At 40.5% G+C, this 14,446-nt stretch overlaps 2 protein-coding genes across 4 annotated transcripts in view; both read left to right on the plus strand.

Annotated features, from left to right (window-relative positions):
- RB195_019173 (uncharacterized protein) overlaps window positions 1–9,560 on the plus strand; it is a gene marked incomplete at both ends in the record, with an annotated part of 20,053 nt that extends 10,493 nt beyond the window's left edge. For 2 of the 3 annotated variants that reach the window (XM_064186912.1, XM_064186913.1), the window contains 11 exons: window positions 260–468; window positions 5,218–5,315; window positions 5,366–5,470; window positions 5,528–5,684; window positions 5,750–6,077; window positions 6,553–6,688; window positions 6,752–6,858; window positions 6,924–7,116; window positions 7,187–7,369; window positions 9,327–9,449; window positions 9,504–9,560. In XM_064186912.1, the coding sequence (XP_064042791.1) occupies window positions 260–468; window positions 5,218–5,315; window positions 5,366–5,470; window positions 5,528–5,684; window positions 5,750–6,077; window positions 6,553–6,688; window positions 6,752–6,858; window positions 6,924–7,116; window positions 7,187–7,369; window positions 9,327–9,449; window positions 9,504–9,560 (1,696 nt within the window). Of the gene's footprint in view, window positions 1–259; window positions 469–4,215; window positions 4,269–4,410; window positions 4,493–5,217; window positions 5,316–5,365; window positions 5,471–5,527; window positions 5,685–5,749; window positions 6,078–6,552; window positions 6,689–6,751; window positions 6,859–6,923; window positions 7,117–7,186; window positions 7,370–9,326; window positions 9,450–9,503 lie in introns of all 3 variants that reach the window. The other variant, XM_064186911.1, reaches the window with a different exon arrangement.
- A 1,571-nt stretch (window positions 9,561–11,131) lies between these two features.
- Window positions 11,132–13,646, plus strand: RB195_019174 (uncharacterized protein; the record flags this gene model as incomplete). Its single annotated transcript, XM_064186914.1, has 7 exons — window positions 11,132–11,136; window positions 11,245–11,298; window positions 11,550–11,564; window positions 12,993–13,083; window positions 13,159–13,180; window positions 13,506–13,561; window positions 13,644–13,646. 7 exons carry the CDS (start codon window positions 11,132–11,134, stop codon window positions 13,644–13,646), a joined length of 246 nt encoding a protein of 81 aa, XP_064042795.1.
- Between the last annotated feature and the right edge of the window lie 800 nt (window positions 13,647–14,446).

Raw genomic sequence — 14,446 nt, forward strand, 5'->3', positions numbered from 1 at the left:
TATTATTTGTACTGCAGCTAATCGATACATTCTGCTACCATCTGATGTAGTCTGAAGACATACAGTCATTCAAATCCTTTGGCCGAGTGATCTACTCGTGACGACCGTGATGTGCCATCGGTAACAAATGATCTGCTGCGATCAAGAAAGTCTCGAACCTTCCCGGGAAAAAGGATTTTAAAAGATGATTCTATGCAAAAATTCGTTAACTCTGCCCCTAAAATGGAACTGATTGGTGTAAATGAAACCAGATTTATAGATCGTACTACGGTGGTCGCGATACGGACCGCTTCTTCGGAGGCGCATTTGAGGGGGACGAGAGCGATGGCGATGTGGATGGCGTAGATGATGAACCACCGGCTGAGCTAGTTCCCCTTGGAATGCGTGGTGGCAGTGGGTCGTCAAGTGTGCGCAGTCCCAGAAACCGAACACGCAGTGGATCATATCAACACAAACCTGGTTTCTTCGGTATGCAATTTCGTTTCTTTGTTCTATATTCTAATATTGAGTGAGTTGATCTTTTCGTGTGCCTATGCTTTTATCAGCATTTCTCGACAAACGGTGGTTGATTATGCATCTGCTCAATGGTAGACCTACATCCTGCATCGTATTTCGTGTTTGTACTAAGCGTAGTGTGCCGTGAGAAGCGCGTAAAAATCAGTGAATCAGTTGACTTTCTTGTTTCTCTCGAAGTGCGGTAATAGTGACGGAAAACAGCAATAGGCGAATTTTTGCCCCTTGGAAAATATGGTTTTAAAAATCGATGGAATCTGTTTCACCGATATTTCCGTTCAAAATGCTTGCCGTATTCGTAATTTGCACGCACCAAGTTTTGCAGCTGTTTTCGCTCAGTTTGGAGAAAAGTGCACAAAAGTCGATAAATCGATGAAATAGACCTTTTCGCTCGAGGTTATTACACTTTACTAAAGACAACCACAATATTCAAAGATCCTATCGGCGGAAATTTGAGTGGGCGTGGAGAAAACTTTGTGAAAACCGTAACACCACTGATATTTTGTGTTTGATCGACATTTTCGCCCGAGGTGGCTGTGATATTGGTGATTAGTAGAATTGGAAGCGCAATTAAAAATATCTTTTACTGACGTTAGTCTTTTCTTTCTATTCAAATTTTCTTCATACTACATATTTACAATAGTCGACAAACTTGTTGAATTGGGTTGACGCGACGTATCTACCGCCATGCACTCAGTTTCTATGACAGATGAGCACTTCTCTCTAACCTGTCCCAATCGAAAGTGCATCACAACACGAATAAACACGTTTGGCATAGACAATGTGAGACAGGATGGGGAACGGTAAAGAGGGTCCTGGCGGATTCTCCGCGAATGCCTCCGACACATTACGTGTATACTTGCATGAGGATATGCCGGTATGCTGCGGATATAGGCTTCAGTCGTTCATGGAGGTACAGACAACCGTCATAGATGCTATTCTGGCCATAGAGACGCAAAAAATCACACAACTATAATGAATTATGTAAATAAGAGTTATTCGAGTTGTCGGAATTACGGAATCAATTCAAAAACAATATGCATAATAATACATGTGTGTGTGTGTGTGTGATGTTTCTAATAGTAGGACAGGAGCGAGTTTTGTACACAATAAGAGGACGGGGACGAGTTTTGTCCAGTTATTACCTTTAGGAAGTCTAGAAATTTTATCAAATGAATCTTCTGTATTTCTGACCTCGTAGAAGGAAATCCTTCCCTTCTACGAGGTCAGAAATACAGAAGGTCGGCAAATAAATTGGATACAGAAAAGCTTGAAAGTTACAGGATAGTAATCTTCATTCCCGTTACTTTTGAAAGCAGGAATGTTGCATGTTTTCAACGAAAACATGAAAGAACGTAGTTTGAAGCTATTAGATGCATCTTTCTCTCATATTTACACCACAGGAATTTTGTGATGTGAGTTGACCTCAAACTTGTAACCGTACCAGAAGCAAAAGAAATCCCAACGTTAACGTTAAATATGAGAGAAAGATGCATCTAATAGCTTCAAACTACGTTCTTTCATGTTTTCGTTGAAAACATGCAACATTCCTGCTTTCAAAAGTAACGGGAATGAAGATTACTATCCTGTAACTTTCAAGCTTTTCTGTATCCAATTTATTTGCCGACCTTCTGGGTGCGGGACAAGAGGTACCCGTGAAAACCGGCTGACCGCTCATGTCCTCCCTTCAGCACCGCGCTCCTCCGCGTAATTACGGTTGCCGCTCCACCAGCTAGGCATCCTCCACGACCGTCTGAGATCACCCACACCCCGCCTCCCTATTGCTCTCTGATCAACGCCGCGCGCGACGTTCGCGTCGCGATGAAGCGGTGGATAGTGCGAATTTTGAAGGAATGTTAGTGAAAAACGAATTGCCGCAGCGAATTCTGATGTACGGATATTCTGATGTACTGATAGTAAACCAAACGCATATTATTGGGAATAAAAGAGAAGAATTGGATCCTTCTATCCAATGTAACTTTATATAAGTAAAAATTATCTCAAAAAGATGCTCCAGGAAAAAGAATAACATACATATATTTTCAAAGATCTCATAATTTAACACATTTCATGCCCCAAGTTTTCTATATAAACTAGTAGTGCATAAGTATGTGTTTGTCACGATGTCATTCAGCGAATTCGTGTTCAACCTCAACTGCAGCACCTATAATAACAGTAAATTTATGCGCTAATTACTTTGTATACATTCCTTAAACTTCTTTCTACATTTTACCTTTTCAAAATTTTACTTAGATATAATGTTTATATCGAGCGTCTGTCAAGTACTTCAATACTTAGTACTTGTACGTTTTATACAGTTTTATATAATAGAACTTTGTATGGTTCTTCAAACTTCTTTCAACACCGTTTTATCGCATCATTTTTATCTATTCTCTACATAGAATCAATACGAGAGGTTAGGTGTGTTAGTGGCGAACAGAGAGCTTTGTATTTTCGAGATATACCTTTAGGTACAGTGTATGTCTGCGAGGCATTATTCACGCCTCGTTAATCGTTGGATGCCAGTTTTACCCAGCTAGATAAACAAAAAGAAATCCTTAGAAAGGGAAAAAAGGTAAAGAAGATAGCATAACACCGATCAGTGGGACATTTTTTGAAACATCTCTTGCACTCCCAGGGATGAATGAGTGTTTTTCACCTAACAAGTCGAGACAGGATAATTTCTTTTTCACTCGCATTTCTAAATGGCATGTCACTTATACAAACCTATTTCATTCTTTCCTTCTTTTATATTAACTTACAAGCACACTTTATGTAGACCTTCGAACAACATCTAATACCAGGTACTTTCCTTTTTGTTCGATTTTAAAAGCGCATTATAAAAGCTGTGGACGCGGCGAAAAAAAAATCGTCGTAAAAGCGGTAGACGCGGCGAAATGGGAGGGGAGGGCGGAGTGGGCGGGGCGTCTTGAAGACGTAGCACAAGAGGAGCAGTCAGGCTACTGTAGCGATAATGACGGTATCAGGAGACGCGAGGTGCAATTAACGACGCTCATTAGCCTCCGGGATACGCGGCGGCACATCATACGGGTACCTCTTGACCGTTCCCCAATTCCTGTGGACTCAATGGATGTGTTTGATTCCCCTAAACAATTGAATAGCTCGTTAGTTATATCCTAGCGTTAAGTAGACAGTGTGAGCTTCTTAAGTAGCAGCGAAGGTGAATCTCTTCAGGATGCATACAATAGCTAATTGGTCTGACGAGGCATGATCGGGGCATGTTCGAAAATCCGCCGGGACCCTCTCTACACGCACTCAGACAGCACCGTCCTTGTTCTTAAATTTTCTAGGAAGAGAACGAAATCGAGCAAACATCAATAACTCGGCAGAATCGATGTTTTCTTTTTGGAGATATTCTCACATTCTTTATCAAAATGTGTGAGAGCTCGTGATCAGTGATTGATTTTTCCTTGCATTTCCTACAAATAGGAGAGAAATCGGTCTGTCGGTATTTCGTTTTGGCAGACGATTCTTAGTTTTTGTCCCATATTCGAAAGTCGCTCCTTGTAATTATAGTGGATATGGAAAGAAATGAAGGGAAATTTTCAACTAATTTGATATTTTTATGTACAACCCCCATAGAAAAGGTTTTACTAATCTCTAAAAAAAGTGCATAAAATTAAAATTCATAATTTAAAAGCAGTGATGTCGAACTGATTTATTGACTCATATACATTTTAGCTTTCGATTTCGGTGCTGCCACGAAGGCTCGTGCGATTGCAGAAATTGTCCAAGTAATTTTCACACTGATCCTGAAAAGTAGCGGATCAAATGCGGAGAATCTTCACTATTGTAGTAACGTCAGAGTAACTAAATTGGGTTTTGTTTAACACTTGCTTTGTTATCATTAACCTCATTCCCTAATGATAAACCTAGTTAGTAAGTCATGTCTTCGAGGCACGAAATGTTGCTGAAACTAAGAATCAACATTTGAAATTACTCCATTTCCAAAGTGCAGGTTTGTGGGTATCCATGTGAGAGAAATTCCACTCTTCACGCAAAAACAAAATGATGTTAATCGCAATCGCAATTCGCACTTCTGGAAAATGATGTTAAACCAAAGTTGTTTTCATTACACAAACAAAAAAAAGGAATGGTGCGCTGAAGAGCGTTAGATCTTTTCCACAAATGGGAAAGGTGGTAGCTGAAGGGTATGGTTGAGCTAATGGGTGTGTTCTATATGTACTGAAACGTACTTGTTATCTGTAGATCCAAATAATGTTCAGAAATACCAATTACTTGAAGGCGAGAATCGTTCTGCATGGTTTTTAGGGTAACTATCCGGGTTTCACGCTACTCACTACTAGATACTGACAGTGATCCCTTGTTCAGTTGCCAGAACAAATGTTGTTCCGTTTCCTTTGCTTCTTCATTTAAAATTTTTATGAGAAGCCTGTTTTAATCTTTAATCAGAGCCTTTAGCGCATATAGGGTTGAGATGTGAAAGACTGTAAAGACTCAGTATCTGAATTAATTGGGATCGAAACAGTGGTTCAATAAAACGATTGTGAATATTTCGGTTTAAAGGTTAAAAAGTGTGACTAGTGTTCAATTCATTTTTCTTTTAAGTTGCTGGAATGAAGGATTACGCTTCGTATTACATTACTTTTAGCTGAGAAATGAAAAATAAAGTTACGCTTTATTTGAAATTGATAGTGAAACGCAAATAAAATTCTTTTTCAGACTTTTATAAACTGACTCAGGAGAAATTGGGTGCAGGAGCATATGCGAGTGTGCAAACTTGCGTGTCAATTGCCTCTGGGAAGGAGTATGCTGTTAAGGTGAGAATCGTGCTTGACTTTTCGTATGCGAATTTTTCGTTTAACTCTAGGTTGTTGACAAAAATGAGGAATCGCACACCAGATCGCGAATTTTGCGAGAGGTCAACACGTTTAAGATGTGCAAAAACCAGCCGAACATTGTCCAGTTGATTGAAGTGGGTCCTATTCCGGGACTTTCATGTGTTAAAACACTTAAGAGTTATTGGTTACAGTGGTTCGAAGATGATGTGAACTTCTACATGGTTTTCGAGAAGATGCGTGGAGGACCTTTGTTGGAACACATCATCCGGAAAGGCTATTTCACAGAAGAAGAGGCTCGCCGTGTCACTGTGGACATAGCTACTGCGCTCAAGTTCCTCCACGACCGAGGTAGCATTCTTCGCAGATTAATATTAGTTTTTTTTTGTACTCGAGTACAACATGTACTTGTCTAGGAATAGCACATCGTGACGTGAAGCCGGAAAATATACTGTGTACTGAGCCGGACCGTGTGAGTCCCGTGAAGTTGTGCGATCTAGACCTGGCCAGTCGTCCGGTGAAAGGACATTCTCCACCCAGAATGCCTCAAATTGCATCAGAGCCGGATCTTGCATCTCCAGTTGGAAGCGCTGAGTTCATGGCTCCAGAAGTGGTGGACGCATTTGTCAACGATGCCCTTCGATATGACAAAAGATGCGATATGTGGTCGCTCGGAGTCATTCTATACATCATGCTTTGCGGTTACGCACCTTTCCAAGGCGAATGTGATGACGAAGACTGCGGGTACGGTTTCGTAACTCTTTATTGGGTATTCCCAGCAAAGTTGCGCAGTATTTCGGTGATAAGTTAAACAGCTTAGTTACTGCTCAACTCGAGGGTTTTAGTTTTGTAGGCAGTTGAGAAATATTTCGTCCTGTGATTTTGTCCTTCGCAACGTTTAAAAAATATAAGGCATTTTGCTTGTGATATCCTTGACAACTTGCACTGACTCCTTGTAAGTTCTTCAAAATTGTAATTAGTTCGTTAGAATAGGAGCACATAAGGCCCATGAAAACCATCCCCTACGGTAAAGATGGAATCGAGCGTGAACACGTTCATACTCGTAATCTACCTCATATATCTCCGAACCTTGTATCCTTCATTAAAGATCCCAACATCGTCAATTTTGTGGCATAGTTCCTTTTTTCCAAACGTTCAGTTTTTCTGATTTTGATTTGCTTACTTACTGTCCGTGCCATTAAGTTTTGATGACTTTTAGTTGGTCAGAAGGTCAGCCATGCGACGATTGTCAACAAGAGTTGTTTCGTCGTATCCAGTGCGGTGAATACGACTTCCCAGCAGATGAATGGAGCATGATCAGTACAGAAGCGAAGCATCTTGTCAGTAGCCTACTGGTGAGTTCATTGTCCTACTGCTGCATAATAAGTCCAATTGTTCCTCTTAATGTCTTTTAACAGGTGAAAAATGTGAGCGAGAGGCTTACTGCAAATGAAGTTCTCGACCATCCTTGGGTTAAGCAGAGCGCTCCCAGCACAATTCTTCAGACTCCTAGCAATCTGTTCCGGTGAGCTTGATTTGGAAAACGAAGAGATTTTGAACTCTTTTTAGCTCTAGCGCCATTGTGTTCAGAATTGATTCTGCCCGCGATGTGCAGCAGATGAGCGAGCATTTCAACGTAATGAACCGTTTTGTGGCAGCTCGTCTAAGTTCTCGTCTCGAAAAGATCCCTATCAATGAGGATGACAGGGTAAGCACAACTGACTCCGTCAGTAGTGCTAGCCCAACAGAGCCACCAACCACCCAGTTCGGCGGTGATCGCCAGGTGAGTCCCCTTTAAGCTCATCACTTTTTTTCTCTATGTGCGTACGATTCTGATTGCTACGATCATTTAGTCACATCAGACGCTGCCGCTCTTCATGATGCCTCCTGAGGCTTTCGTGGATCCATTCAGTGGTATGATGGTGTACCCACCAAGTAGCGAGACAGCTTCACTTGAAGTGAATGCGAACCAAAACAATAGCGTTGAAGTGCAGTCCAGTGATGTTTCATTGAAGACCTGCGCCTCCGGACTTGCGGTATGATGCGGTTTTATTTTTCTTTTCTTCCATTTGTTTTAGAATGCCCTCGTCATTTGTTTTTGTCACATTATCGGTGAGTGCTCGGTGGAACACTATCGTTTCGATATACAATAACCGCAATTTTAATTGTTGGCGAGATGCTGCTCAGTATCTCGTGAATAATTAAAATAAAAGAGCACCCGTTTTAGTGTGAATTAATCGTTATTTTATCTTGTAATTTATGATCTCAAGCCATGTTCTTGTCCAGGAATTGTGATGCCTGAAATGTCACTTTGCATCAATTTTCTGAGTCGCCTGATTTTGAGCTCTCGCTCCGCAAAAAGGGTTAATAAGGGGTTCAGATTAAAGCCGAGATGTTGTATTGATCTTAGTCTTAATAAACAAAAAAATGGCCGTGGAAATATTTCCATTTCCGCAAGTGAAATTTCGAAATTTCGGCAGTTCTATACTGTTTCATGCAATTGTTGCCGAGCAAAAGAGATTTTCACAATAAATGCAGCGCCTTAGAAATTTTAGAGCTCTTTGCTTTCTGACTTCACTTTCTTTTCTTTACTTTGACTGATTCCATGTAACTGTACTCAAGCAAACAAGCGCAACCAGCTGTGATTTGGAACACTTTATCAGGAAATAACTTGCATGTTTTTCTTTAAATTTTTTCATGTTTGGCTGCTGCCACAAAACAATTTGAAACTCTCAGAAAACAAAACCATTTTAGGTTTTGTCTCTTGGTCGCGTTTAGTGCAGCAAGTATGGGTAGCATCATAGTTTGAAATTCAGTTCTGTATTGGGCGCCGAAGAAGTGAAAATACTTGTTAGGTTTATTTTACAAGGTTAGGACATTTTCAGTTCTTTTGAAGAGTACTTGACGCTTGCTTCACTTTGTTATTAATGTTGGGATCACAAGTGTCACTATCCACAAACATCCACCATTTCTGCAAGGAAAGAGGGAAGAAGGAAACTTGAGGAAACATGTTTGAGGTCATCTTTAGTAGTATGAATAACTAGCCAAGGAATCATTAGCACATTCTACCTTTACGGGAGTCACTGTTGAGAGAAACACCAAGTAAAAGTAGATTTGAATTCAATTTCAGTCATAAGAAACACCAACTTTTAATCAGAGCTACCAGCTCATTTCTTCTCTGACAAACAGTGACAATGATAATAATAATGCTAAAGGACAGCTGATTTATCACTAGCAGACGACCTCTCGAACTATTCTCAGATACAGCGGCAATGCACTTTAACTCGGTATTTTTTTTTTATCGTCACGAGAAATTGATAAACAGTTTTGCATACCAAGACCGGTTCGATTTCCATCGCCATTCTTTAACCACGTGCGGTAACAAAATGATTCCGCAAGGACGCCTTTCGGATTTCGGAGGAACTCCGCTCTACAGAAGTAGATTTGTTCTGGTATCAGGCGTTAATCAATCTGCTTGGGATGCGCCACTACGTTCACTTCAATTCAGAATCGTTTGAGGTTAACGAACATGTAACTGACCTATACAATGACTTGCAGGGACTAGCCAGTTTTTAGCTGCGATGTATCAAGTCAGTGTTTTTATCCTCCCAGACAAGTCTGAAACCAATTTATCGACCTCGAAGGGATGGAAGGTTTGGTGAGCACTAGGGCGGATTCGAACCTCCGTTCGATCGTGCAGACAGCGAAACCTCTAACCGCTACACTAAAGTAGGGTAGTAGTGCCACGTTTTCTTAACAAGCATTACGGCGTATATTACACGCAACTACTTGTTTCTTTTAGCTCAAAAATCCTAGGTTATCCCAGCATCTTTCGAAAGCGAGTTTTATGTATTATCAGAGTGATGATCTCGCGGCGCCCCTATTGCAAACTAGGAGATGGTGTGTTTGAGAGCTTTTATTTTTGAAAATCAAATCATTGGTATTGTACATAGCGCATACTGCATATTTGTGCATTTAATATTTTTGATTAAGGTTGGGACGGCTTCACCTGCATCGCACCAAGCTTGCAACACTGTGAATGACATGCGCCGCTATATTACCAGCGTCTCCCGTGGTCCTACTCCAGAGACATGCCAGGGCGCAGTGGTTAGACAGGTAATTCGTGAGGTGAGACTTTCACTGGATGAATATTTATCTGTACTCATTCAGAGCTCTAAGCCTGATTTGCTTGGTCAGCAACATCGTGAAACAGAAGTGAATGTTTGATGCCACCCTGAACGTTCTTCTCTACGTAGCGTTTTAGCTGCTAGTATTTTTTCAATCAATAATCCGTCTTCATTCTCGACCACTACGCTATATCACTCTATCGCACACTCACTCACCGCGTTTTAGCGGGTACGTCTCAGCCGGGTTGCACTTATTCTCTTGTTCATTATGGTCCCCATCCCCATACCATCACCGGTTCGAGCTAATATTGTATATAGTTTTTGAGTCGTGGCGTGCAATCATTCTCCCTGCATGCGCTCTGAAATGTTTAGTCGAATTAGCGGATATGAAAGTTTCAGAGTTCATGCAGATTAGTAGTTGTAGTGGACCAGAATTATATTTGTACATAATTGGTGGTTGAGCACTGTGAACAGTCATTGGTGTGTTTGTGAATGAGTATTAATCGCGGTGCAGTTAGGTGTTAGTGTAGTCAAGGTGTATTATTAGCTATTTTGAATGCGTGTATAGATTAAGCTTGCTGTTTTTTTTCGTGTCCTGGATTGTTGCTTGGACTGAAATTACTTCACTGGTATACAGTAAAGTAGTCCCAGGTAAAGGAGCTAATCCAGCAGTGTTTAATTTTCCGTTCCTACTCGTCAAAGTTACCTTTTTGCTCCTGCTTTCCTCCTTCCATGTATAGCCACTTGTATTCCTAAGTTATATCCCTATTATTGTTCTCGTTATTTAATGTGAGTTCGTAATTTGTGGGGGCGGTGAACGATGTGCTCCCCCTGTTCGGGTTCACGTTTGAGGACGAACGAAGGATGCTTTGCATTGTACTCATATCAGACTCTCCTGTAGCCAAATTTATGGTAGTATGAGAGCAAATCAAAAGTGACATAACTCTTGCTGTCTGCTAGTGTCAATGATTCCGTCGTAGGTTCATGGATTTGTCTACAGTGAGATAACTGTTATGGTGGTTCTGCTTTGTACATCGTTTGTTCTGTACTCGGGGTTTTGTTCGGGTGTGGAGGACAGCTTCTCAAATGTGAGTTTGATGACCTCTACCTTCCCTTCTTTCGTGGAAGATTGGTCCCTCCTCGCATGAGTGGCTGCAGTCAGTTCGTGTTCAGCCCATGTGTATATAAGATGCCTTATACTCTCATTTTAAATCGCTTCTCCTCAGTAGTTAGTTCATTGTACACTTTTCATCTGGTTCGTAATGTATGTTCGATTCCCCATCATATATAATTTTCTTAGTCCATTTGGAACGTCCTTCAGATGTTCTCCATTTTAAGACAGTCTTCTCTCCCTTCCCCTTTCTTAGTTTAGTTTGTCTGTTCCTTCGGAACGATCTTGCATCCATCTTTCTGGCTGCAGAATACGCATTTTCTTACCATCTTACATGCGACTTTTCCAAGTTCTGGTACTCAGATCTTTTGAGCCTACAGCAACATAGGCTCGGCTGTTACCATTGTTTTAGTGAAGTGCGTCTACGGTTAGCACCGTGTCACACTTTCAGTTGTTAGCCATTTTAATACATGTGAAAATCCTAAAAAGAAACTCGTCTTCATTTTACATTAGTAGTGCATAGTTGGTAATGATTTTCTTTAAGACCTTCAATCTCGTTTATGCAGTTAGTATTTTCTCCAACTGAACTTATTTGAATAGTATATGTAGTTATTTGTATCGTTGTCAGAGAATATTTGTTTCTTACGGAAAGGTAATTGTCGATTGTTTGTAGGACTACACACCACACGAACGATCGTGTCCTCATTTTCACGTTGATCAATAAAGTGTGAGTCGACAGGTTATTTTTCAGAATACCGTATACGAGGCAGTTGCTGGTGTACATGGTTCACAAGTTCTTGTGGTGTATGAAGTCCCATTTTTGGAATTGTTACTCAAAAATCTGTTTCACAAAAAAGACACTTCAAGAAGATATCAATACATCACGAATTTGTGGCTCTTTATGTCCTATGTACTATACTGTTGAGGGCGAGAGAAGGTTTTGCAGCTATTACAAGTAATAACATTTGATTTATTAAGGTTTGCAGAAGAGATGTGAGTGCTACCTATGTTTGGTGTGGCTAAGTTTAGGATTTTGGAGAGGGAAGAGCTGCCCAACCTAGGCTTCAGGTCATATTGAAAAATTGTCCGGCACATTGTGCCCTTCACTTTTTTAGTGCATTTCGAAAATTCGAAAAAGTTCCAAATATTTGAGTAGTGGCGTTGGTTCAGTGATGGGAGTTGTCTACTATTTCAGCTAGATACATGAATGAAAAGTTGTGGCACTTAAAATATCCTTTCTGTTGAGTTCTCACCCAAAGGAAAGAGACTGGGTAACTAAGTGTGGTAATGATGTACGCTAGAGTATTTTTCGCAGTAGCAGTAAATACAGGCTAAAGACGTCAGTGGAATGCCTATGTCGTTTTGCTTAACCGTAGATGATGAGTTTTACACTGCAGTTTTGCAAGTTTTGCAGCAAACCAAAGTTAGCAACATCAGATGCATACATTAACTCAGTCTAATGATGCCACAGAGCCACAGGATATAAGCGTTATCTTGGAGGTGGAAGCTCAAACGAGCCTGTCTGGTGTGGCCCGGCTGTCAAATTACCCTGTGCTCCGTTACCCAGTACACATCTGTTGACTGCTGAACGTCTACCTCTAACCTCGAATGAGGAGATAATTCGAGAAAAAAAATCAAGTAATCCGACACACGATCGGACGGATATTTCGAACCTTCACCTGTGATAACAACAAAATGGTAGCAGAAGTTGAAAGTGCTTCAGAGGAGCTCAGTGGAAAGTTTCCTAAATAATGACTCCTTAAAAAAGCGTCGTTTTGGATACGAAAAATGATAAACTAGAAAGGAAAGTTTTAATTAAGTATTTCCTTACGATGCAGAATGAAATTCGCCTTCAAAATTTTCGCTACAAACAACTCCTCAGGACCTCCCATTGGAATTCTACATATTTAGCAACATGTCAACGTACATATCCTAGCCTTGGGACTTGTCTATAGAATGTCAACAGACTATGTCTGACTAGCAAATCGAACTGTTAATAGGCACGAAAACGGTTCACAGCGCTTTAAGAACTTATAGTTCTCAAGAAAGGAACAACTACTTTTCACTCTATTCGGTCTACAGCAAATACCAAAGTATTAGAAGGGCGTAATTTAAATCGTTTATCGAGGAAGAAATTATTTCAGTTCGTTAACTACTTGATTCCGTCCATTAACTTCATTATCTCCATCGCAGCTCATCAACCATGTGCATACTTATCTTCTTAATCAAAAAAGGATTAAGAAGATAAGTGCGGATACGGTTCTTCGAAGGCGCTAAAAGTATTCGTTTATTATCTCCTCTTCCTCCTTTTACCTCCACCCCCAGTCTCTATTAATACATTATGGATTACATTCAAACCTTTGCGCCTAATATTGACGTGAATGTTGGGTCAGTAATGCGTTTTTTTTGCATAAATTAAAGTCTGAGGGGAGTGGAAGAGAATGCCTGTATCCGAACACAGCTGGCAAATCTGCATTGTTCTTATTCTCATCAGAAGTTCCGAATAGTCCAGGTCAGTTTTAAGACTCGTTTTTGCAAAAATATAATGAGAATGACAAATGAGCACATTCGTCATATGTCCTTTTAGCAGTTCACTAGGTGTAACAATGGTACGGGAATATGATAATGCCGGTAAGTACATGGGAATCGGATATCAAGCATAAACCAATTTCAACGATGTTTCCAAAAATTTTAAAGTTGCAAGTGAATTTTGGAAGAGGGGCATTGAAAATCTGTCGAAAACGCGGGAAAGATCATAAAGAATGAAGAGGAGTATGTTTGAGAAAAAGAAAAAGTTTTATTATTCTATTTTGAGAAAAAAGTCCTGAGAAGTTATCTATAGGAGAACGCTATATATTCATATACGTTAAAGGATAAAGGATAAAGTCACTTGGAATGCGCCAATGCGTTTTACTGCTATGCGTAATCGTTGAGGTTTTGGAACGCGTGTTGACCAATACGAGGAATTGCGGAGACCAGCCCGTCATCAAGTCAGTGTTTTTACCCTCCAAGTCCAAGACAAGTCTGATACCAATTTATCGCCCCCGGAGAGATGAATGGCTTGGTTTGCAGTAGGACGGTTTCGAACCATCGACGGTGTGCCTAAAACAGACCTCTGACCGAGCTACACCCGTCCCTACATATACATTATATATACCAGTCTGAATGTTCGGGTAAAACCGAACTTAGACTTCTTTGTGGTGTTCTCTTCGCTCGCCTTCACTGATGGATCAATCAAAATTAATCAAAAATTAATGATAGTGACATTTTCTGTAAACTCAGAATTCTGTTTTTCTGACAACATTTTCTTTTTTTTTTACTATAAATAAAGGCGAAAGATTTCAAAGTTTTTATTCTAAAGCGTCAGTTCTACATTTTGAGAATATCCAAACTTTTGCTTCAAATACTCTTTCGATTCCAACATAATATAGACACAATTTTAAAGCATTACTCCAAGTGTGGGTTCTGCTCCTGTTTTCCTCAACAGCTATCAAAGAATGATGTTTAACATAAAACGACGTGAACGACATCATCGTACTTATAAAGGTAACGTTCCTCGTCAGATCATGTAAACTGTTGGCTACTTTTTAAGCAGCCGGTTTCATTCGTGTTTCCACTTTCTGAGGAAGGCATAATACCAACCTGAGGCAAACGAGCAAGAAAACATACACAGAGGAGTCATAGAGGTGAAAACGCGCAACGCGACGCAACGCGCGCATGGGACACGGGTGTAAAACGGTTGCAACGTCCCATTTCCCTCTTGCTACATGCACACGAAGTTACTGCGCAATAATACTGCATTATTCCACAACAATTTTATGTCGTTGGACACGTTGCACCCCATTTTATAGCTATATGCTGTCGGCGCAGCAATC

The sequence above is a fragment of the Necator americanus genome, chromosome II, assembly GCF_031761385.1.
Source record: "Necator americanus strain Aroian chromosome II, whole genome shotgun sequence".
In the NCBI taxonomy this organism is placed as follows: Eukaryota; Metazoa; Nematoda; class Chromadorea; order Rhabditida; family Ancylostomatidae; genus Necator; species Necator americanus.